The sequence below is a fragment of the Urocampus carinirostris genome, chromosome 4 (genome assembly GCF_059441175.1).
Source record: "Urocampus carinirostris isolate Australia breed hairy pipefish chromosome 4, RoL_Ucar_1.0, whole genome shotgun sequence".
NCBI classification, from domain to species: Eukaryota; Metazoa; Chordata; class Actinopteri; order Syngnathiformes; family Syngnathidae; genus Urocampus; species Urocampus carinirostris.
The window spans coordinates 37481428-37507534 of NC_142352.1; the positions used below are offsets into that span (position 1 = coordinate 37481428).

The window sequence follows — 26107 nt, forward strand, 5'->3', positions numbered from 1 at the left end:
GAACGCTTGCAAAGATGTCCTGGTTGCCATGGCGCCCAATTGGCCATGCCCGTGTGGCGCCATGCCCGTGTGGCGCCAGCTGCGGCTCGTTGAAAGATTGGCTTTTTGTCCATATTAAGCTCAGCGCTCTCTTGCTTCTTTTGTCAGCCCGTCAACGAACCTCTGCCCCGCAAGACGTGGGTACTGATTCGGTCCTGTTTTCTTGTTGGATTTTCCTGTCAGGTATTGTTCCCGTTTATTTTGTCCTGTTTAATTTCGGTTTCCAGTTTTGTTTCTGTCTATTTTTGTCCTGTTTATTATTTTCCCCAGTTTTTGCTCCCGTCTAGTTTCTCCTGTTAATTTTCGATATCCTGATTCGTTATCTATCCTGTCTGTCCCTTCCTGTCCGGTATCGACCCCATCTGTCCGCTATCAACTCGGGCAATTGGAATCGGTCTCGCCGGTCTCTGGCTTCCTGTCTTTCCACACCAGACCGGCTGCCGAACGTGCATGACTCCCCATTTCCCGTAAAATAAAAGGCTTGTGTGAGAACGTCACGCGATTGGGTCCTGACCCTGTTCTGGTTCCTGACAAAAGATTGCATAGGATGCCAGTTCATCATTTTGAGTAATATTGCACTGTTTTTCGTTGTTTTGACTATTATGCACTGTTTACCATTAGGGACTTGAATAATTTTAAAGGCTTGTGGCATCGTTGCTGTCATGCACTTTCTGGAAAAAATTCTAGATATTACCTATATTCTTTTATTGATGTTCACTATGTTTTGTGTATTGTTACCCAATGGTAAATCTATTGCACCCTGGTTACCCCGGTAGGGGGATCACCCCTTTTCAAGGTTTCTTATTTTCCTCACGCGGAGGTTTTTGAGTTTTTCCTTGCCCGCATGTTGGTTTAAGATCAGGGGATGGTGTAACTGTAACCTGTGCTTTCTTTAGACATTTTGCGATTAAGGGCTGTACAAATAAATGTGACTTGACTTGACTTATTCTGATTGTAGGCTTATAGTACTATATAACTAATACGGATACATACAGCATGTGTTTCATTCATTATAGAAGGCTTTTAATTATAATACATATCATAATATATATTATATAATATATATTATATCTATATGAATGAATGAAAACTTTATTTCGAACATTAAAATAAAAACAGGACAAAAACAATGAGTCAACAACAAAATAATGTCACATAACATGTTTGAAAAGGGGTAGTCAGAAGCAGATGCTTATTTTCCCTACCCCTTTATCTTCCCTATCAAATACATTTTACAAATCCTCTTCTTCTCTTGTGTCTAATATAACAAAATCTCACGGATATACTTATTACATAGGTCAGACATCAATTATTATAATAATTACAATAATAACATATTTTATACACTAATCTTTGTAATACCCATCCCTCAACGTCATTATGCCACTAGTTACCAAATATCACTGGGGCACCAATGATAACAATAAAAATAAACATAATATTTATAATAACAGTTGTGATATAATAATAGCAACAATAACAACAAATTAACCATAGTTTTAAACGCAGTATTTCCAATCTCACTCATATCCCATTTTCTTCATCCCTGTATTTCGCCAGTATTGTTTTTTTGTATTTAAATTTGAACAAATGAATAGTTGGACATTGTTTGATCTCATCTTGTAAATTATTCCAAAGTTTGACTCCACACACAGACACACACATACTTTTCCTGGTTGTTCTCACCTTTGGGATTTTGAATTTTCTAATTTCCCTCTTTCCGAGTGAATCATTTTTGGATGTTTTCTGGCAACATGTTTTTGATGACCTTAAATAACAGTTGTGAAGTGAAAAATTTTATTAAATCATCCAATTTTAATAATTAAAATCAAATATTAGTATGATCCCGATATCCTACCCTGTGTAGGGTTCTTATTGCACGTTTTTGGAGGATAAAAAGGGGCTGTAGTGAACTTTTGTAATTATTGCCCCAGACTTCTGCACAATATGTTAAGTATGGCAGAACTAGAGAACAATATAATAAAAACAGTGCATTATAATTTAAAAGGAATTTGGCTTTAATTATTGAAATGCTTTTAGATACCTTAGTTTGTATGTGTCTGATGTGTGTTTTCCAACTTCATTTATTGTCTATTATGACCCTTAAAAACTCAATTTCTGATACAATGTCTATTGCAGCACCATCCATTTTTACTTCTAAATCTTGATTTGCCTTGCGATTATTTATTTATATATATATATATATATATATATATATATATATATATTTGGTGTCCAATAAGGCTCTTTTTATATTTTGGGTCGAGAACCATGGTTTAATGGCACGGAATGTTCTTTCACCTTTTATCCTGCAGGTCGCGCTGTGATTCTATTCGGGTTAGGGGCAGGACAATACACTTAAGACGTTCAAACAATGCATTTAAAACAATGGAGTTAAAATGTATGAACGCAGGATTTAGATCTCGTGGTTCGACTTCTTCCTCCATTTTCCACATCCGTTTGCTTTCCAGCATTTTTTCATACCGGGGCGGCAGTGGCTCAGGAGGTAGAGCGCTCGTCTTGGGATCAAGAGATCGCATTTCGAATCCCGACTCCTCCGTGTTACATGTCGAAGTGTCCTTGGGTAAGACACTGAATCCCTAATACCCCTAATAAGCAGGTTAGCGCCTCACATGGCTGCACGGACGCTATTGGGAAATGTGAAGCACAATGTAAAGTGCTTTGGGAAGTCTTGACTTGAAAAGCGCTATATAAATGCAAAACATTTCATTTCATACCAGAAACGACGACACAAAAATCGACTCCGGGGAGAAACATCGGTTTTAAAAATCGCCAAAAATAAAATCACGATATACAATATACATTAATTCATTTTCTTTTGTCCCACCCCTAATTATGATGCATCCTTTTTAGAATGAGTCTCCTACCAATCAAAATGTGTTTATGAGCGTGATCTAGAACACACCATTCAAACACACATTTTGCTCAACATTTATGAAAATTGTAGCTTATCACTTGTGTTATTCTTAGGGTCTGCTCTTTTTAAATATTTTGTAAAAGCAGTGACGTGCAGTGACGGTTATGTATGGTGAGGCACAGTCATACTTACAAATAAATGAACCTACATCTTTTGTTAGAACAAGAGAGCAAGAAATAAACTGTAGCATAGAATAACATGGTTTATTGTCTTAATTTATAAATGAGGTCTATGTGCTGCTCCTTTTGAATGAAAGCTTTGATAGGTAAACCTCCATTAGAAAAAAAAAGTCCATGCATTGAGAAAAAAATACCTTATTGCCTTTTTTAGCTTGCTGATATTAAAAACCCTAGTGTTTGGGGATGGGGCATGCACCATATCATAATCTTTTGTCTCACTATTGCCCTCTGCTGTGAGGGAAGATAATTGCGTGCCTAACTCCGCATCTGCAGACACTCAGCATAGTAATAAGTTACATATGATGGTATCATTAACATTAATCGTAAGGGAAAATTCTGGGATTTTAAAATAGAAATTATAAAGTTGAATGTGAAAGAACTTAAACAGTGAGAAAATATAAACGTGTAATTTCACCAGTCTCCCCTGACTGCACTGTACTATGCAAAGAGTCAAATGGTATTTAGGTGTTATGTTCAGTAAGTGTTGCAAGTGAATCTAGCTTAATGTTTTTAATATGATCAGCCGATTATTCGGTAATCGCTTTTCCCGACATCAGTCTAAAAAACAAATTGACTGGTCTCAACCAGACAAAAATCCTGCTAAGAGCAGTTTAAAGAATAGAAAACACCTTCCCTGTTAAACTAATTTCCTTGTACATGTACTTGACGAAAAATACATAGAACAAACTAATAGCCCTGGAATTAATAAATACTTTAAATTTATATACAAGGATATTTGACATGAACGTGTCCAAATTATACATGTATTAGATCCCAAATCACTTGAGAGTCCCAGGAAATCATCGCCCTTGGAGAGTGGCATAATCTCAATCTCTGAAGAGAAATAAACACAATAACAAGCCATTGAAATAAGAAGTTCAAGTATCAGAATTAAAATAATCTCTTAATGCAGATTAAATTTGTTCTGGATTTCATATGGTCTTCACAAAAAAGGAAACAAAGCAAAACCAAGCCATGGTTCTCGTTTTTCCTATCCCTTGGCTGAGGGATGAGGAAAAAAAGGGAGATACTTTTCTGAGGAAAGGTTTTTTTCCTTTTTGCCATGCGGGACAAAGGTAGGAGAAAATATATCACAAGTCTGCTTTGGTGCGGGGCCAAATAATATTTAATTTTGGACATGCCATGAAAATAATTTCTGATAAATTTAAATAAGTTGAATGTTTTAACACCATATATGGATCACTGGTTTACTTATTGCTATCAAATTTCTTGTTGTCCAAGATAGCGAGGGCTTGAGTCAACAATATCCTTTTAAGCTTTTGTGTGATTCAATTCTCCTTTGTCATGTAAATATATGTTGTTTGTTAGTATACAACATGTGCATTACTTGTGTGAGTCTACTATTTTCCTTCTGGACTGATCTATCATTATCCATATCAATGAACTGAAAAAAACCCGATAATTTAAAGCTAGGACTATGTCAAACTAATTCGGGTGGGAAACCGTGAGCCTTATCTGCTGGCCGATTAGGTAACCACATAATAAGATTCTGAATTAAAAAAAATAAATTGAAAGAAAAAGATGCTGTATCTTCAAAACCCAACAACATGTCACTTTCAAACAGCATGTTAGTAGCTGATTATACAAAAAAAGAGGCCACACAAACACATTTCAAGAGTCAAGGTGAGTCGTGTCAAAGCCTGGCAGCCATGTTTAATCAAATCACAACTGTACAGTAAATGCAGTTATGTGCAAAGTCCATCACAAAACTCAGTGAGCATGCACTTGATCACCTTCAAGTGGAATTTTGTAACCGTCCGGGGGTCTTAGACGCATCAAACCAGGTCTAAAACACACAGTGTACACACTGAGAATGTAATAAGTAGTTGGTATACAGTACAGAAGAAAGATGATCCACGGTCATTAACTTAATTTGGTCCACGGGTGGGCAAACTACGTCCCGCGGGCCACAGGCTTTTTCATCCGGCTTACCAAACGAAAATGTAAAAAAATATCTATTATACATTTTACTAACCACTAATGCAAATGGTGTCATTCTTGCCCGAATGGAATGTGCAAAAAAAGCAAGAAATACATCTTTTGAAATGGCAGCAACGGTTTGAGAAATATTGGATGAGCTTCCATTATCTTTTCCCTCATGTATTGCCAAAGTATCAAAAAAATTAAAACAATGTTATTTTTTAACCACATGCAGCCCGCGACCCAAAGTTTACCCACCCCTGCTGTAGTCACATGACTTTTTCAGGTTTGGATCTCAATTTAATGTTTTTTCTTTCACGTATATGTTGCCAAAAGCAAACAAAACCGCTTATTTTTGTAAACGATGAATAAACCAATGAGGAAGCCAATGCATGGTTCCTTTTCAGAACAGTTTACAGCAAGAGGGGTGAACTCGCAAGCCTCTTTTGTCAATAATCATAAGAAAAGTAAAGGGATTTGTGCATTGCCAAAAAATAATAGGATTGACGTGCCCTTGTTTTGCTGAAGCTCGGCATTAATGACAGCAAAAAACAACGAAAATATTAAGAGCCCTCCTTTCCTCAGTTAAAGCATGTGTTGGGCCTAACACCATTACTTTTCTCGGAGTACTGCAATGCGTTATCATTAATGTTTTGTGATTCTACTGCCGTTACAACATGGTGCGTTAGTCCGCTACTTTTAAAAATCAGATTATGAACTAAAATAAATTTTGTTCGTTGACAGCAACATTTTCGCCACCCACTTGACAAATAACAGTGGCTGTGTTTAGATCTACCGACAAAATATAACTAAATACAGTTACACGGTTGCGTAATTTCCCACTATTGATATTCTCACTTCTATATATACTTGCATCCAAGCTGAAATCAGGGGTCAGTTTATCTGGGCATCCCTTTAATTTCACGGTTTTAATAACTTGAGATTTTCATCCTGCATTTTGCTTTGTAGCAGACAACACACAGAAAATGCTATCACGGGGCAGGTCACCAAGGGCTGTGTGTGTGCGCGTGTTTGGTGGGCGTGACTGTTTGTGCGTGAACCTTATAGGCTGGTGTATGGTGTCATCGACAGCTCGTATTTTAGCTGCTCGTTACATTGAAAAGAAATTCATCAAATAAATCGGACTCTTGGGAAAGTCAGAAGAGCGCAAAGCAATTCTGAACTCAGAGTGCTCTGTGGATTGTTATTAGGTTCAAGAAGAGGCTAGGTCAGGAGAGAAATAGCGGGGCTGAGGGTCCGGCCTACTGCAACGAAAGAAGCCACTCCTGCAGAGCCTGTATCCCACCACCCAACGCCAGATCCATTACCCATTAAACAGATGGCCTAGAGCTACAACTCATAGGAAACCGCTACATTTGTGACTATTAATTTCAATCATTACAGACCTGGCTCAATCCAAGGATACCCGATGCAGCTAGCCAGCTTGTGTCTATATCAATTTCTTACAGTCAAAGAAGCCCTTTCAATTTTGTTGTACAGTGTATAGTAACAATAAAGATAATCTATTTATTTATTCATTCATTCATCTGCAATTGTTCGCTATAGTTGTTATTTCGTCACAGCCATATATATATTATATGTTAATGATCAATATAAACAAATATTTCTATTTTGCAGGTTTTGACTATCGAGGGACGTTTTGTGGAACGTGACCTCTGCAAAAAACAAAGGTCTACTGTATTTGTTTTTTTGTCATCAATACTGATCAGTAAGCAGTGCATGTAAAGGGGGTGTGGCTTATACAGGAACAGTGAAAGCACCGGGCGAACCACGAGCAGATTTTTCTGTATACGACTGAATTTTGGTCTTATTCAGAAAATTATTTTTGCAATACACCACGCCTGGAAAAAAACACCGTCTGTGACATTAACCAGAAAAAGAAGAAAGTTTGAGTGGTTCCAACACAAAACGGATATGGAGTTTCTCAGCAGTGTATGTTTGCAAACTCTTAAAATTACACAAGCCAAACAATATAAAGGGTACACATTTTCTTCTATTTATTGTATTAAGGTTATTTTTCAGCATTTTCTAGGGGGTCAGCTTCAATGCAAGTATGTACGGTAATTTCAGAGTAACGCGCTTCTTTCTGGTGTCAGTATTTCGGAGGGTAACGCAATTACTTTTTAAATGAAGTAACGAGCATCTGCAACTAACTAATGTTTTTTTTTTCAGTAACACGCCCAACAGTGTTTAAAGCAAATGACCACACTTGACTTGAGTCCTTTTTTTACTTTCATTTTTTTTTTTGCAGCTGCTCACTCCTTAAGGCAATTCTGAAACATAAAGTGCATAAAGGCGTTCAGTCATCATGACCTGAGTAAAAAAGCGAGTGCGCTTTCAAGAGCCACTCCAAGGATCATTGAAGAAACGAGCAGCCTGACACCTCACGTCATCTTAACGTGGCTTTTGCTAATGTACTGCATGTTTTGGAAGTATGCTTGTTTGTGTGCTCCTCCAGAGACATTTGACAAAAATCATGCAGCCTCTTTTGAATATGAATACAAACACTGCTTTTTTTATTTGGTTAACGGTCGGATTGCAAATGTCTGTGATGAGGATTCCTGCAAATATGTCGGCAACGCAACGGTGATGCAATTTCTTATAGACGTTATTCTGTTGAAGATAATTGTGAGAAGAAAAAAAAAAAAACACGTTTTATGCTACGGACACACTAAATAAATATGGAGGACCGATCTTGCCATAGAATTAAATGTATGAATACTCACAAATATATGCCATATAAATAATAGAACACACAAACCGCTTAATACCTAAATATATATTAAATAATTTATTTATGCATTTTGTCTTTTATTTTGGCATTTTTCAAATTTGAGTATATATTTTGTAAATGAGGATGCACAATTGCCTGTTCTTTTCACCACTTCGTTTAAACATTTTGTGACAAAGCACACAATGAAATAATTGACAAAATACATGAAAAAAATATGTGAAAAAATAAATAAAAGAGGAACTAAAAGACAAAATGCAGAAATAAATGAAAGAAATGCATGTGTCATATTTTTGATATTACATGATTTGTAAATGTGTAGATTTATTTATATGGCATACAGTCAGACAGCGGTGGGCCATCCAGGTCCGCAAGGCCTTTTGCTGCTGGCCTAAAAAATATCGGAATCGTATGGTGGTGTTATTTTAATTTTTTTATCAAGTTGTCAGGTTCCTTTCATTACTTCTCCCTGGTTGCGCTGCTTCCAGATGTGTGCTATAATATTCAAGTATTACTTGTTGCTAGGCTCAGTAATCTACCCGGAGGCCTTCAAAAAATAAAATTGCGAAGAAAATATTAGTTTTCGAGAAAGCTGTTGGTTTAGCCAATCAGATTCCGAATTGGCGTCTGAGCGCCTGCTAGCAGGGTTTGAGAACAGTCAGCGATTTCACAAACTATAATTGGCCAACGTGCGGTAATCCACCAAAGCGATCGCACCAACAGCTTTTAAACCTAAAAAATAACGAGCGGCACAAGGAAATATATTGGTGTGATAATCTAATAGCGAAATATCGGACCACTCCGAAGCGAGAAAGTCTTTTCAACGCCACTTTCAGCCTGGTGGTAAGATCTTCAGTCCGAGCCCGACCCGAATTTCAGGCGAGTCTAAAATGTCATTCATTACATTTGCGCCCGTGCGGGTCCCTGCGGGTCTCTCTGCACCCATCTCACGCAGACCATGTTCCTGTCTCCCTGAGCGGACCGCACTTGGCGTGATTGGACCCAGAGAACATCTCCACCCGAGTCCTCACATATAAAACAGGAATTTTCACCTGCAAGCGCTGTCTCATAGAGCCAGTTTGTCAATTTGTCTGCCAACGACACTTATTCAGGCTGGAGTTGAAGACCTGGGTGTAAACTGTATGGCCCGCTACTGCATACAGTACATTTGTATATGGCGGGATTGGTCTTACCGTTTTCCTACAATTTGATCTGATCTGGAAGAAAGACAATCACGTTTTATGGTCTAGACAAATTCTACGCTGGACTCGCGTTGCATTAAAAAAAGGATGATGAGTTGGAACTTTTACAAATTCAAAGAATAAGCTCTTGCGACTGAATGGTTGTGTATTTTAGTCATATTCGAGTCGTTTGGCAACTAAGTAAATCTCATGTTTTTAAAATGAGCCACACTTGATTGATTGTAATTTTACCACAATCTCGACCCTAATCGAGAAAACAAAAGTCGTAATGAACGATAAAAATCCAAACACCGTATGGTGTTTTTTTAGTGAGAAATCGGCATTTTAAAATGGCCAAAAGCTGAAAAAAATTGATTTTGTCTGATTGTTCTTCTGGTTAACCTTGTAGCAACAAGTGAGGCTCCCCTTGAAGGCTCAAAATAAATGACAGCATTTTTGGACTATAAGTTGCTGCAGAGTATATGTTGCACTTGTCAAAAAATGCATCATTTAGAAGGAAAAAAAACATAAAAGTCGCACCTGAAGAAAAATTGCATTTTTGGGGAAAAGTATTTGATAAAATCCAACACAAAAAAGATACATATTATCAAAAAAGTCCCCCCGTGTAATACACGGCAAACATCACTGAAGCAAACGTTACAAGAACGACGTCCTATCTCAATTTTGGGGAAGGTCTTAGAATAGTGAAGCACGAAGCATTTGAACTTTGTATGTTGAAAATACTGACTTGATCGAAATGACGCCTTATCTTCTGAACGTTCGTGTTCCGATTGGTAAGAAAAAGTTGGTGTTTTTTCGCCAAAGTAAATATTTTCAACATGCTCCAAAGTGTATTTTATACAAGGTGCAAATACTCTGTGGTTTACTGTTCTAATATATTCCCCTCAAAAATAGATAAGAAGTCATTTTAGTGAGGTTTGCGCAAGTGACGTAAGCTAGGGATTTCACACAGGGGGACATTTGTTCGGCGAAACACTGGCAATTTTGAAATTATCCACACAGGCCTCGAGCGCCCTCTTAAGGTTCAGTCTACAAAATAACATGTGAAATGATGTGCCGGAAATCAAAATGTAAAGCTTAATGGTTTAATAATGAGGTGATAATTTCACATATAAGTCTCACCTATAAAGAAAACTGCGACTTATACTCCAAAAAATACAGTAGATGAGATTTCAACGGAATTTCGCTGGATTGGTTCATTTGGTGAGTTTGTATTTTTAATCACTTGGTACGCGAATTGACGTGACGTTTTTGCGTCAAATGTTATGATAACGACCTGAGTGTGTTGCTTTTAGCATGTCCGCCTGACAATTCAGAGGTCCCGGGTTCAATTCCGGCTACCAGCCTCCTTGTAAGGAATTTGCATGTTTTCCCATGCCCTCTGGAACTCAGGTTTCCTCTCACATTCCAGAAATATGGCTGGGAGGAGCTGTTCGGAAAATTACTTATTGGGATTTTAAATGAGAGGCTCTTTGAGAAGTAAATCATACTTACTCTCACATGTAAAATCTTACTCTCAGACATGCACAAGTCTACTCTCATACAGTCATACCAGTGCACAATACCACACTCTCTGATCTCACTTCTATACTCTCATACTCACACTATACCTTCACACACATACTACATTCTCATACAAACACGAATATACTTTCACTTCAATACTCTCGTAAACACTATTATAACCTCTCACACACACTACTGTTCTTTCTCACACACCATTCAAATTACTATAGGGGGTTTTCATAACTAGTGTATTGAGGTACTTTTGACAACCATGGCAATATACACTGATCTGTGAGTATATGTTACACAGTTTGATGTCAAACAAGCTTTATATAGTATGTGAGAGAGTATAGTAGTACGGTACATGTAAGAGAGAAAAGTATGTGTGAGAGTGGTATGAAAGAGAAAGGATAGTATGGTAGTGTGTATAAGAGAGTATAGTAGTGTTTGTGCGTGCTGTATAAATGCTTCTGTATGAGAGTATAGTTCTGCATGAATGAGAGTAAGACGTAATATGTGAAAGCAAATACTTCTTAAAGGGCCTCTCATAATTTTGGTGTGATGTTATGAGGATATCAAATGTTCCACATGACTACCCTGGATTTACACTCATTATTATTGTGTATGTTGTTATTATAAATGTTGTAATTGCTATTTTACATTTTTATTATTATCATCTTTATTTTGGAATAAGTACGATTATTTTTTGATAATGGTTTGGGCTGGGCCGTGAAAATATTGTCAGAAAATGAACCGGTCCGTGGTACAGAAAAGGTTGCCGAAGTGAGGCTCCCCTTGCAGACCCCAAATAAATTACAGTAAAGGAAATTTCAATGCACTTGCCCCTCTCCCTCCAATATGCCTTTGCAGCTTCCCGGTCATCCAGTAAAAAAAAGGGAAGCAACTACATAACCCAGGGGCCGGGGCCGCTAGGCACGGCTTCCATTTGCATGTCCTGGAGGACGTCGTACAAGATGAGCAGGAGCGGCACGGTGACGCTCAGCAGCTTATAGAGGAAAGAGTAGTCGTCGGCATTGTCCCTGAGGTGACGAGCAACGTCGTGCGCGACCCCGCGGACCGCGGTGGACACCCGCCTGGGGCTGCTACACACGGACCGCGCCACGCTGGCGGGCCGGCACAGCTGCTTCCTCAATACGGAGCTGAAGGTACCTGCGGCCGGCTGGCTCTGCAGTGCCGCCGGGCAGCCGCTTGAGGTGTTCTCCTCCGCCGCGCTATGACGTCCGGAAGCCCGACTGCTCAAGTGGCTCTGGAACAAAAAAGGAAGGGTTAGTAACCAAAATCAAGCCACAGCGTGTTTTTAAACCAGGGTTCCTCCAGCTTTTTAAATCAAATTTAAGACCAAGTTGACAAAAAAACTCCCACAATTAAAACACACAAAACAAAAATATTTCCTGGATCCCTTAAGCACTATGGTCATAGGGCAGCATTTCCTGTGGTGTGACTTGGGCAAGTACGGCCTGATGGCGCCCATCACTCTTCCAGGCCAACAAATATTTCAATCCATTTCAAGACCGGGGACCTTTCGCGTGTCAGGCGAATGTGCTGACCACTGTACTACCTGAGAGAATTTCCCTGTGCATTTCACATGTTACAAGAACAGTAAATATGTCACATACAATGCTTAGAATATAATAGGGTTGACATTATAAAATGTGAAACGCACAACTATTTATTTTCCGACTTTTTTCCGTAATGAATCCAGAGAGTGTTATTTGATTATTATTTATTTCATTAAGAGTGTAATTATTTATTTTCAGACATTTGTCGGGTAAAAAATGTTATTTGATTGCCGATTTCTGGAAAATGAAACATTTAGGGGCTCCTGTAGTCGTCACACTTTTTGTGTTCTAAATTGGTCCCTGCCCCTCATCCCAAAAGGGTAAAGTTATGTGGCCCTCACAGAAAAATAGTTGGGGGACCTCTGCCTTAGCTTCTAGTTTTGTGGCCATTCATTGTCCACCGGGGGGCAGCACAGTATACATATGATTTACATTTCCTGGTATCATACATACATACATAAATACATTTTCTTGATACTCCATTTTATAAAAAAAAATTCTAGATTACCATACTTCTAAATATCAATAATTCCTAATGATTATCCACCAAACGTTTGACTCTTGTTCCGGATCATAGAACGGTCATACATCATTACAACAAATATTTGCTGTTTTCAATTCCTACCAAGGGTGAAGAAGCGTTCCGATGCAGACTTGTTCCTTTGTTGATCTGATCAAAGTGAAGCTTGCAGTACAATTTACCTGTCAGACCACATCAATTGTACATGTCAGTCCAAAGAATTTAGCGCATTGTATAATGCAAAAACGTGAGCCTTCGTATAACGGCATATGTTCAAAAACATAATAATAGACACAGATTAAATATCAAAGTCAAATTGATGGCGAGCCTGGAAATAGAAAATTTGACAAGAAGCCGAGAGCCAGACTGATCGAATGTTGAAAATGAATGAAGCTGTTAATGCTAGTTACTAATGTGTCCGTCGCAGCTGGCAACCCCCAAAGCAGTTGTTTCCAAAGTTAACCTGGGCCCGGACCCCCCAATGAGTCGTTCAAACAGCTCCCTGACCCCCAACCTCGACTTTTGCCAATTATTTTGTGCTGGACACAGCTATCACATTCTGGTATAAAGAAATAATCAATTTTAGTGGTTCACGTGGCGCTGCCTGAATTACTCAGACATTTTTTCACCCCTGTGGGGTCCGTGGACCCCGGTTTGTGAACCACTGCTCGAGAGCAATAAGAATACAGCAGTGGTGGGTTGTCAGGGCCTTCAAGGCCTTCTCTGATGGCCTAAAAATATCTGAATCATGTGATGTTAATACTATTTCTTCGATGAATACTCATTAAATAATTCCAGATGGTTAGCTTCCAGGAATGCAGTTATTTTTCTCAGTAACGAGTACTGTAATGGGTTACTCCAGTACTCATTAAAAACAGTACACAAATTTTAACACCATCTATAATTGGTACCTGTTCTACCCTTGCTCAGAACATATCAATGAATCCTTAGCCTCGTCATAATCACATCTTACTTGTATCATTGTTTATTTTGTTTTATTGTATTTTAAACTATCGTGTGTGTCTGTATCAGGTTGTTAGGCGGGGATAATAGTGAGGGTTTTATTGTCAACTGCATGTTTTTATATTTTAGTTTGAACGTCAATTTATTGCCCTAAAAGTGCTTTACAAATAAATTTGAGTTGATTAGTTTGCCAGCATCACACTGCTGATAGCGTTGTCAAATTGGAGTTGGCATTTGTGCATGGCTCTGAAAAGTACAACTTAATTCAGTTACAGAGAACAATATTTTTTCCCTACTGATATTCTCCCAACCATAGATACTTGCATCTAAGCTTCATTTCCAACTGTAAAATTGAATACCAAAACCAGGGGTCAGCTTAAATGCACATGTTTGGTTGTGTGTCACCAGTAACGAAAGGAAGCCAGCACGTTGGAAGACAACGTGACTTATACGAGAACGTCAAACCAGGGAAAATCAATGCACTGAATTTATATTTTTTTAGTTTGTTTGTAAAATTATTTTTGCAATACCACATGTCTGGATAAAAATAAGAAAATGCCGTGGACAATACAAGAAAATGGAGGATATGATCCAGAGGTTTGAAGCCTAGAGACAAAATAGATATGGAGTGCCTCGGCCAAGTGTTCATTTGCAAGCAGTCGGGATTAACCAAGAAATATGAGTGCTTTACAGCTTCCACTGGTTGGTGCAAATATTTTCTTCTATTTATTTTATTATGTGGCTATTTTTAGCAGTTTTCTGTGGTCGGCCTTAATGTAAAGAGATATTTTCGGAGTAGGTAAATTTAAGACCTTTTGAAAACAAGTTTAAGACCAAATCAACAAAAAAAAACACGATTGAAACAAAGAAAAGTAATCACAACTATTTCTTTCACACAATAGTTGCCACAGCTTTTAGCCATGGCGAAAAACATTCGACGGATAGCCACTTCGCATTAAATTGACACTTTCCCACGGTCCAAAGTAAATGTCTCCGTAAAAACCCAAGACATGTGTCTGCTCCGAAAGGCCCGATTGAAACCACATCACCGTTTTGATAGTTCCATTACGTGATGTTGCCACGAAAGTAAATAAGTGAATTATTTACAGACCATTGATAAATGTTACTCGATCTTTTTAGTTCAAACAAACATAAATCTTATCAATGTGCTCAGATTTTTAAGACTTTTGAAAATTGAAGACATTTTGATAACAATTAAGGCCTTATTTTCAGAATAATAAATTCAAACAAAGCCTTTTAAGACTTTTCAAAGATCCGCTGGAATTTTGTACTAACGTTAAGTAGTTAGTAGCTACTTTCTCCAGTAACGCCTTCAATACTGTTGATTACCGTGTTGAGCGTCGAAGGCATGCAGTCCCTGACGTAGGCTAAGGTTGCAGGTGGCGCAGCGAAAGCACTCCCTGTGGAAGAAGAGGCCCTCGGCACAAATCCTCTCTACCATGTAGACGCGCCGCTGGCAAGTATGGCACTTGTCAGCCGCCGGGGAGAACGACCTCTGGATGGAGCTGCCCTGAAGAACACAACACACAAATCATGATCAACACAACCGCAGTAGTTGACTTAGAATGACGATTATTTTACTACATCTCTTTTGGTGGGTAGCTGTATTCGAGTGATCGCAATCGTCGGGGCTTATATGAGCTTCGTACCTGCCATTTTAAAGTGAACTTTTACCTCAATTAAACTTTTTTATACGAAGCACATTTAATGTCAAAAATGATAACAAAATGTAAAGTAAAATGTTTACTTTTCAGTTCAACAACAAATGCAGTATAAAATACAATAATAAATAATTAGCTTTTTCACAAATAACAAATTTGAAGTGAAATAAAGTATCCCAGAATAACTAAAAATATAAATAAATGGCAACCAGATCAGGGTGTCCCCTGCCCTACTGCCCAAAGAAGCCTGGAATGGGCTCCAGCACCCCCACAACCCTTGTGAGGATAAGGGGCACAGAAAATGAATGGATGAATGAATGAACATGTAAAATAAAATATTTGCAGATCCACAAAAATTAATTGTAAAATACAAAACAATTTTAGCTTTTTAAACATTGAACAGATTAAAAATCAAAAACAAAACAGAATCCTTGGAAAAAAAAGCAAAACAAAACGTAAGGTAAGGCCTATTCAGGGGAACTAGAGAGGAGGGTCCACCAGAGGGCCTCAGCATTGCATCACTGCTTTTTGCAGATGATGTGGTGCTGTTGGCTTCCTAGGGCCGTGATCTTTAGATCTCACTGGAGCGATTGAAAGGCCGAGTGAGAAGCTGCCGCGATGAGGATCAGCACCTCTAAGTCTGAGATCATGGTACTCAGCCGGAAAAGGGTGGCTCCTCCAGGTTGGGGATGAGATCTCTCCCCAAGTGGAGGAGTTTAAGTAGCTTGGGGTCTTTTTCACAAGTGAGGGTAGGATGGAATGAAAGATCGACAGACGGGTCGGTGCAGCGTCTGCCGTCATTCGGACCCTGTAACTGTCCGTCGTGGTGAAGAGGGAGCTGAGCCGAAAGGCAAAGCTCTCGATCTACCAGTCGATCTACAGGTCGATCTACGTTCCTACCCTCACGTATGTGGGTTATGACAGAAAGAACGAGAATGAGTATCCGCCGCAGGGTGTCTGGGCTCTCCCTTAGAATAAGGTGAAAAGCTCAGTCATCCGGGAGGGACTCTGTGTAGAGCCACTGCTCCTCCGCATTGAGAGGAGCCAGTTGAGGTGGCTCGGGCATCTGATAAGGATGCCTCCTGGACGCTTCCCTCGGGAGGTGTTCCGGGCATGTCCCACCGGCAGGAGGACCCGGTGGCGACCCAGGACACGCTGGAGAGACTATGTCTCTGGGCTGGCCTGGGAACGCCTTGGGGTCCCGTCGGATGAGCTGGAGAAAGTTGCTGGGGATAGGGATATCTGTTAAAGCTGCTGCTGCCCTCGCGACCTGACCCCGGATAAGCGGAACTTTGCAGTGCTTTAAATAAACTATAAAATAATAAATGACCTCTGAAAAAAACACAAATATATATATATACATTGAAATGTGTAAAACAAAAGTATATATATCAGTAGTGTCTACTGAAGGTTGGCATTTGAAAAGCTCCTTTGCTTTAATCCAGCTTGATAAACAATGCACTCTGCTTTAGGGCCATCAATATCATTAAGATGAATCCAAATTTGACTCTGTCTCTAGCGTCGACTTTTTATGCACAGTACTTTCTTTATTTTTAACCTGGTCCAGACCCCCCAAGACCAACGGTCTCAAACTCAATCTACTTGGGGGCCCCTGATGCTAGCGTCTAAGTAAAACTGGGCTCCATCTGGTTTTACAAAAGAAAAACGCTGATTAAAAACATCCTATTGTTCTCAAATATATGTTTTATTTTCTACATAAAATTAGACCTAAAAAATGAGAATTATTGTGAAACTATAAATGATTTTATGTGAAGAAGTATAAATGAGTCCGTAGTTAGCATGTGCTTTACTTTCATTAAAGGGACGATGCGAATTATTTGATCACTAGGTGTCGCTTTATTGTGTAGTGCAACCAAACGAGTGCAAGGAAAAATACAAACTATGGAGACTCAAAGTATCTCCCATTTTTCTTGCCCAGTCTTTTTGACTATTTTGGTTACCTATAGCAGCAAGGTGGCTGCCAATGAGCTCATGTTATGCAAAATAAATACATTTCTCAACCTCTCCCCTAGAATGTCCGCCCACCTGGGTCTCACAAAATTCAATGGAAACACTGAGCGCTAACTGCATTTTTTTACATTGTAAGATATTAGATTATTTCATCAAGTACAGTATATAAAATAATAATAATGCCAGAGCCTGTGTCTCATTTCAACAAATATCCTATTTAAACTATTGAATTAGTGGTGGTATTAGCAAGCCATCCGGTAGGTTTTTTTCCCCTTTGCATGGACTGTATTTCATAATGGAGGATTACCAATCTATTAATGCTTTGATTTTAAAAAAATGAGCAGCACACAGACTTTATTTACAAGTTAAAGTATGATAGTTTTTGAATGCCACAGTTCATAGATCTCTTTCCTGCTTTGCCAATAAAATGAAGGTTCATTTATTTGTAAATCCGACTGTGCCTCACCAGACACGAAGGAAATAAAGAAAAAAATCTAAAGAAGAAAAAGTACTTTTTTTTCAACCTTGAAATCTGCTTGATTTTGCTTTATGACAGACTGCACTGGCTGTCTGGGTGGAGTGAAAACCACAGGAAACCACCAACCACATACACACTCATGCAAGCACGCTCAGAGTCCAACCGCATTCTCCTCTTCTGAGAAGGCCTGCGAGGGATCCAAAGCACACGTGCAGAAAAGGCACACCAGAACACGGCTCAAATGTGAGGACAGTTTCACTAAACTGGTTTCCAAACGCTCACAATTTGAGCAAAATAATACATTAAGCCCCTGTTTTAAGCACCAATGTTGATGTTTAGTCTTGTAGTATTACGTTTTTTTTGGGGGGTAGTATTTTTTCTAGAAAGTCTGCAGACAAATGTTTCTGGTATGTCAGTTGTACCTTTGTAGTATTCCTGTCATTTTTTTTTTTTTTTTTTTTATTACCATTTTTTTATTATAGTATTACTATAGATGCATTTTCATAGTATTTCTATAGAAGTATGTTAAAAGTACTTCAACTGTGTTATTTTTTGTAGTCCTTTAGTAGTATTACTTTAGTATTTTTGCAATATTACTGTAGTTGTATTTTTCCTTGTATTTGTGTTGTAATATTCATATTTTTGTATTTAGTATTATTACTGTAGTATTTCTATAGTAGTTTTTCAGAATAAAAAAAAATACTGTATATTAGGTTTCTGTTGTTAAGCACCAAATTCTAGATTTGATTTTGTAGTATCTCTCTAGTATTTTTCTTGTAGACACAAAAAAGGATAATGGGAGCAAAGTTGTTAGTTTCCTGTTCATTTAGTATAGTTATTTTGTAGTAGGCTATTGATGTAGTAGTATTTCTGTAGTAGACAAACAAAGGGACAATAGGGACAAAGTTGGCCCCTAAAAACACTGTATTTAATCACCAGTACTTTATTTACTTTTATATATCGTCATAATATTTAGGGCATTTTCGGGCCGGATGAAAAAGCCTGACGGGCTACATGTGGCCCACGGGCCATGGTTTGCTTTTGCCAGGATAATTCTTCGAATCTACGTTAAACAAAAAGTACCGTAAATTCCGGACTATAAGCCGCTACTTTTTTCCCTGCGGCTTATTCAGTGATGCGGCCAATTTATGTAATTTTTTTAACGGCCGCCAGCGGCGCTCGAGTATAAAAGGTAAGCTTTAGACCGGTGGAATGTATGCGCCGAGGAAGACCGCAACTTCTCAGTGTAAATATAACCTCATCATGCAAATTGCTTAAAGAAAGGCTCATGACGCAGCTTTCAAGCCAATTGCAATCATACAGTCTGATACAGTAGGAAACAGAACTTAGCGAGCGTATTGCTGGCGTGTATTGCAATAAGGGAAAGTGGGACGACGTCTAAATGACAAAGTTTCTTTCCGATACTTAGAAAAACCTCTTTGATGTCATCAGTTATAAGCAGGAAGATAAGATTGATTTACCGTGAATCTTACATTCATGGTATGTTTTTCTTTAACAGACTCGTTTTTAGTGATGCGAGCGAGTGGGTAGTAGCGTGTTGCTACCTGCCAAAGGCACGGTTTAGGATATTATTATTATTAAATCTTTGAAAACTCTCTGTGTTCCGTCTTTCTTTGTAAATATGTGTAATATGTATTTGCAACTGGAATTTTTTTTAATGTATTTATATGTATTTATTAGAGACACGGGCAAATTAAAAAAGAGGGGACGAGCAAACGCGGGCTGACGGGAAGTGGAGTAAAGTTGAGACCTGTTTGTTGTTGCAGCAGACAATAGTGGATATATATTTTTCCTGCCCTTACCTTTGGAAATATACACTTTTTTTCCTTGGATTACTACCAACGGGTACTCAGACTCTGGAGGTCTGCATCAAATATTAAGTACTTGTGTCGTATCACGTTCATTTTGCCGGCTGTGATTATTGGACTGTGTACTCCAGTGAAGGACATTTAGTTTCAATCGCGGGACTTGAAGTTTGGTTTGGATTAATTTTGTGTTTGTGTCACGTTTTTTTGATGTGGGCGCATGCGGCTTATATACAGGTGCGGCTTGTGTATGCACAAAAACGGTTTTCCACTTATAATATGGTGGGTGCGGCTTATAATCAGGTGCACTCTATAGTCCGAAATTTACTATACACACAAATGCCACAAAACTGCATGCAGGCCAAACGCAAGACTTCGGGCGAGCGTTGGATAGTCACCTTGATCAAAAGGCAGCAGTCTGCTGAGCTCAAAGCACTGAGGTGTAGCGCTTTCTCCTTTATGCTCTTGGATTGAAATTCTCTAGCTTGTTGTGAGCGAGCTTTTTTCTAAAACATGAAACGGGATCCAAAGATCATTCTTTGGTCTTATGACAAAACCGAAGTCATTCCTGCTATTTAAGGGGGAGGGGCGACATACAGCCACAAAACTGAGCCTGAAAACACCCAAAATTCTATTTTTAATCAAACCTATTTGTCTAATTCCATTTTTGTCATGCAAGTAACATATCATACAGTGGTCAGGAACCTTTTGAAACCAAAAAGCCATACAAGCAAAAGTATTTTGATTTTTATTTTTTTTTTTTAAAAGAGGCCCACACCATATATTTTAAGACAAAATTCAACAAAACTGCCAAACCTGCTCTCCACAAAAAGCTAATTCTTCAGCACATTTTATTTTACTGTGTGGCATTTGATAGAATATATGAAATAAGAATAATGCCAGAGCCTGTGTCCCATATCGAAACAAAAATGCCACTTAAAAATGTACTTTCCTCCCGCAGACACCAAGAGTGTTGATGATCCTTTTTGTCCCGAAAAATGGCTTCAAAACAAGGTGCAAGCGAAGTAAAAATGTCCCAAAATACTGCAAACGGGGATACAAACGAAATTACCTTTGGTGCAGACGGCACTGGGCAAGGGGGAGGAGCAATGCGCGCACTGTGTGGATAGCTCTGCCCATTCCTACAGTTCACCCAATCAAATTGCTCTTGGTGCTTTGCTAGAATACATGGGTGTTAACGGTTTGTTCTCTGAGTTTTTGTTATAAAATGCTTCAATAATAAACAGAAAATGTTTATTGGGCGTCCATATAAAGGATTCTTTGGAGATCTACATCCAAAACGGGGTCTGTTGGTGTGACACTTCGATTGTAAACTGTAGTTGTAGACTGTGCCATATATATATTATTATATATATTTATACAAATACTGGACCAAACCTCTGCATTTTCAGTGTTGTCCTGCCCGCGCACAGGCTACAATCGGCTTTATCTATAAGCCAGGTGTACTGTAAAAAGCCATATATGGCTCGCAGGCCATAGGTTCCTGACCCCTGATATGCCATGCTACTGAATTAATTCTTCTTGAGATTTATTATCAATAAAGTGTGATCAGCAGTGTGATAACCTTCACAGCACATTTTTCTCGAACTTTCCATGTTCATATAATGGTGCTTTATTTGAAACGGAATGCCATGTGTTTTAAAATCAAGTTATTGTAATTTACTCATTTGAATGCCAGATGTTTCTCTCAAATAGAAAGAGTCTGAGACAGACATTTTTTTCCATTTTGACCTTATTTTGAAGGCCTACATAAATTTAGTTCTGCAGCTATATAAGCATAGCATATATCAAAAGTAAGCTTGAACACTCATCTTTCATTGTAAATAAGTATGTTTTTAGCTTATATAATTGTTTAATAAACAACAGCTGTACATTGCTAAGTCTCTTAAAAATACACGTTTCCAAGAAACTTCTGATAATGGCGCGTTTCTGCAGAACTTTCATTTCTGTGTTTTTATTTTATTTTTTTTGCATTTGTGATACCCCCAATATTAAAACAATGCTTTTCATAACCACGAGGGCGAAGTGATAAGATTTCAGTAACCATGGCGATCGCGTTCCCTCGGGCAATGGCAGTCCCTCAGGCGACCGCGTCATGAAAAAAAACGACATTTATCTCTGCCCAGACAACGACAATGGGACTTAGTCATCTTATTTTTGAAAATAAAAAGCTCTTGTTGAAGCGTATTTATCCACACCATGCAAGTATCACCACACAGCTTAGGTATGGCTACTTACTACACCCACTCCTTTGCCAGGTAAAGAAAGTGGGGGCTTCCTGGATGTGTGGACAAATATCTTATCAAAGCCACTTCTGATATCCAATGGTGATTTTTCACCAAGAAATCAGTCCCAGACGCTTGATATATACTGGTGAGCAGCTCCGAACCCCTTATACAGTAATAGTGTTTTTAAAAATAGAATAAGAAAAAAAGTATTCTTATGTTTTGGCATTCAGGGACAATGCTTCTGAACACATATGTATACGTTATGGCATTGAATGAGTTAACCACAATAACCAGAGAAAACTTCCCTACTGTTTGCATTCAATCTTGAGCCAATAATTTGCCACAACATATATCAGTTTTGCTGGCCTGTTTCTTTCATGTTCTAACTGGAGAGATAATTAAGCAGATGACTTCACCATCTGACTAAGTTACCGCACACATCATCCATCAACATTTCTTAACAGCATGCAAAAATCACAGTGGAAGGAAAGGAGTGCAGGGGGTCACGAAGGAATAAGGAGACTTCACCTCACAAATGAGTTCATCCACCTCCTTGAGGCGCTGCACCACTCTGGACATGAACGCAACCGCAGAGTGGAAAGGGATTGCAGAATGGGCTTGACTCTCCGGTTCTGATGAGCTCTTGGCCCGTTGGCCCGTCTGCGCTACATGTCTGAGCTTCACTAAAGAGAAGCAGTCGTTGGGCTCGGGTGGGAGCTCCTGGACTTTGAATCGAGGCTCGATGGGGACTAAGTTTTGGGCTGCGCGTCTGATATCGAATCGGAACTGGAAAGTGATGACACGCACGCGTTATTAAAGCGCTAGTCAAACCAGGAGATTTCCTTAAATGTGATTTAAACATGAATTTTTTTTTCAGTAAAAGTTTGTAGAATTTAAGTCTAAAAGTTCTTCCAAATCAAGGGTGTCAAACTCATGGTAGTATAGCCACTCTCGCAGTGGCTGGACTGGTAAACTAATGGCATAAAAATTGTGCCTTAGCTGTAAGGCTCGGGATCTTTCAGAGGCTCATGTAAATTACGATTATGATTCAGGCGTGTAGTATACGATTATAAAACGATGATTAAGATTTTTTCTTTTTCTTTTTTTTTCTTACAATAAGATTTAATCTCTTGTAATATTTATTAACTGTGCTATTTAGTATGCCACCTTCCCCCAGAGGGCACCAACCAGCTTTGGAACTGGGCACATGTCTGTCCACTCACCAATCACCTGTCCATTATTATCCTGACCCCTTATATTAACATTTTGGACAGAACATGTCGTTGGGTCATTTTCACTTCCAGTGTCACTGCTACATCAGATTTGTTTGTTGTTTCCAGTTTCTGGTCTGGATATTTTTTTTTTTACTTTGTTCCTTGCTCTTCCATTTCGATCAGAGTTCCTGGTTTGGATCAGGTCAGGGTGGATTTTTTTTTAACGGACATGTTATTTGTTTTGTGACCCATTGTTTGTTACATTGTTCCTTGCATCTTTAGTTCCAATTTAGTCTTTGTTTCTTGTTTGAATGTTGTCATGTTTGAAAAATGTATTTTTCTCGTGAAGCACGTCTGCTTGAGTTCCTGCTTCCCATCACTTGAGTCCATCATTCGCACAACGGATAGTGACAAAAGTAGTACACAGATGCTAATCTACGAACAAATTATTTAACCGAATGATAAAACGTCTGCAAATACAACTACAGTAGATGTATTTTTTTAATCAAATGTGTTAACGGATAGTTTCCAATCAATGGAGATAAAGAACGTAGTTTAGTAGCAAATGTCACCACACCTGAGTGCAACCGCATTTCTTTAAACAGTTAAATAACATCTGTTTCCTCAACCGTTCTCTGGCTGATAAAAGACAGTCAGAAAATATGGCTACAGTGATCTGCTGTGGGAGTGGTGTCCGGCTTTAGCGAAATCCAGTGGACATATTTAAAACTGCAGTTCATTGTTGAGATGATGCGGCTCATTTTCTTTCTTTCTTTCTTTTGCTTCGCTCAGCATTGTCTCGCGTAAGTTTGACACCCCTGTTTGAAATAAATTGAATTCACATCTATGGTGTGAAAATGTGTTTTTGAGTGAATAGTGACGCCTACGAAGTAGCTATATGTCTTCATGACTCTACCTGCAGCTCAGGTGTCGGCTTGGGTGGGACGGGTGGCAAAGATTTTAAGCGTGCACACTCTGCAGAGTCAAAAGTTTGAAGAGGGAAGGCGCTCTCCCAGTCGGACTGGGATTTGGCACAAAGGTCAAGAAGAAAGTTAATAAAAAGGCACAGATCAGGAATTAAGCTGAAAGGATCAAATGTTGGGTGTCAAGAGAGGACAGAAGTAGAAAAAAAGAGAAAAGGATATTTGGGAAAAATCACAGACAAAAAAAACCCTTAAGACAGGGTTTTTACCCCTTTTTCATTCCAAAGTTAAGCACTTTTTAAGGACTTTCAAAGGCAATTTTCCTATTTCTCCTGTACCAATAAAAGAAATAAAGTATAAATAATGAATAAAGTATCTATCTATCTATCTATCTATCGAAAGAAAATGCTATATACATTATTTCAGATCAGATACACAAATACATTTTCATTTGCAGTTCTTCCCATTAAAACTTAGTACTGGCAAATTCTGCCTTATTTTTTGCATGGCATAATCCTTGCCCTAATACATACAGTATTCCGTAGTGCCCTATTTTGGTGGAGATCTGTATTCTTGGGCGTGACATGATGCATCATAGGCCAATGACATAAAAACTAATGCCAGCTGCTGGTAATCACGAGGGAAGAAGAAATGCAATGACAAAAGTGAAGCCACCAGAGAGCAGTGTCGGTGTCATTTTTAGGCAGACTTGTTAGGAAAAACTGCAAAAATTTAAAGCATTTACAAGCACTTCCCCCTAAATTCAAGCACTTTTCAGTCCTTGAAAACACATCAAAATTTAAGTATTTCCCAGGATTTCTTGCACCCGTATGAACCCTTCATACAGATTTAGGGTAAAAATGATATATGCAGCTTAAATTTTCAGGAAGTTCTTCCCGTTACCACTGGAAAAAGTTCAAATTTTACATGGAACATAATAAATGTCCATAATTGATATGAAATCCTTGCACCTAATCATTAATCATAAACTGGTCATCTTTGTTGATTAAATTTCATATGACTGGAGAAAGCTGACTCTCCCATTGTGCAGAGTTGGATCACTGTTTTTTGCATAATTTTCAAAATTGTGTGCGTGGATTTGTTCCACATTTTAGCCATTGTTTGTATTTTCTGTTTTCTAGTCATCATTCATTAAAACTGCAGCCTCCCGATATGTTGAACCTCTTGGGCATGACCTGTAGAGGGAAATGATACTTCCCGTAACAAATACAAACTAATGCCAGCTGCCATTAATCACAAGAGAAAAAGAAACACAATGGCAAAGTGAGGCAACCAGAGCAGGCGAGTCAGCATCAAGCGGACTTGTTTCATTTTTTATATTCAATGCGTGGTTAGACTGCCGAGAAACATGGCAACAATTTTAAGCATTTGAAAAGGGCTTAAGCAAAATTCAAACCTTAAAAACGCAACATTGAAATTGAAAAAAAAAACGACAAGGATTTCAAGCACTCATACGAACCCTGGTAAGATAAACACCATTTTCGGTCATGGGGTAACTTATGAACAGGTTTTAAAAACAAATGAAGCAGCTGTACCTGTTTCCGCTGCACGTAGCTTGTCGTGTTCTCAAATTTGGCCTGCAACTGAGTGGCCATTGAGCGAACTCTGTTCTCTTTAGGTTCCCTTCGGTCCCAATTTAAAGTCCCTTTAGTGGACAAATTGGTTGCCTGAAAGTGAGAACCAGAAAACAATATGAAATGGGTAAACAATAAAAATAAAGTATTTGTACTTTTTATCATTTTCTGCTGTCGGATGTTTGTAGTAATTCTGAAGTATTTTTTACTGTAGTTTCATTATTTTTTTTGTATTTTTGTTTTTGTATTTTTGTAGTATTTCTGCAGTAGATTTCGTAGTATTTCAGCAGTATATCTGTAATGTACCCAACATAGTATTTTGACAGAATATTTGAAGTATTCCAACAGTTGAATTTTTGTAGTATATCCATAGTATTCTGTCGTAAAATTTCTGTAGCAGTATTTTTGTAGTATTTCTTTTGTAAGGTTTTTGTAGTAGTATTTTTGTATTATAGTATTACTGTAGTGATATATTTGTAGTATTTCTATCTAAGTTTTTTGGAAGTATTTTCATGGTAGTATCTCTTTAGCATTTTGTGGTATGACTGT

The 26107-nt window shown here is 38.4% G+C and overlaps 1 protein-coding gene across 2 annotated transcripts in view; it reads right to left on the reverse strand.

Moving 5' to 3' along the window:
• Positions 1–4805: 4805 nt before the first annotated feature.
• Positions 4806–26107, reverse strand: part of mical2a (microtubule associated monooxygenase, calponin and LIM domain containing 2a) — a 76125-nt gene continuing 54823 nt past the window's right edge. For both annotated transcript variants that reach the window (XM_088334447.1, XM_088334446.1), the window contains 4 exons: positions 25520–25651; positions 14971–15151; positions 12763–12839; positions 4806–11824 (listed from right to left, as the gene is read on the reverse strand). In XM_088334447.1, coding sequence (XP_088190573.1) covers positions 11462–11824; positions 12763–12839; positions 14971–15151; positions 25520–25651 — 753 coding nt within the window. In that variant the 3' untranslated portion in view covers positions 4806–11461. The remainder of the gene's footprint in view (positions 11825–12762; positions 12840–14970; positions 15152–25519; positions 25652–26107) is intronic.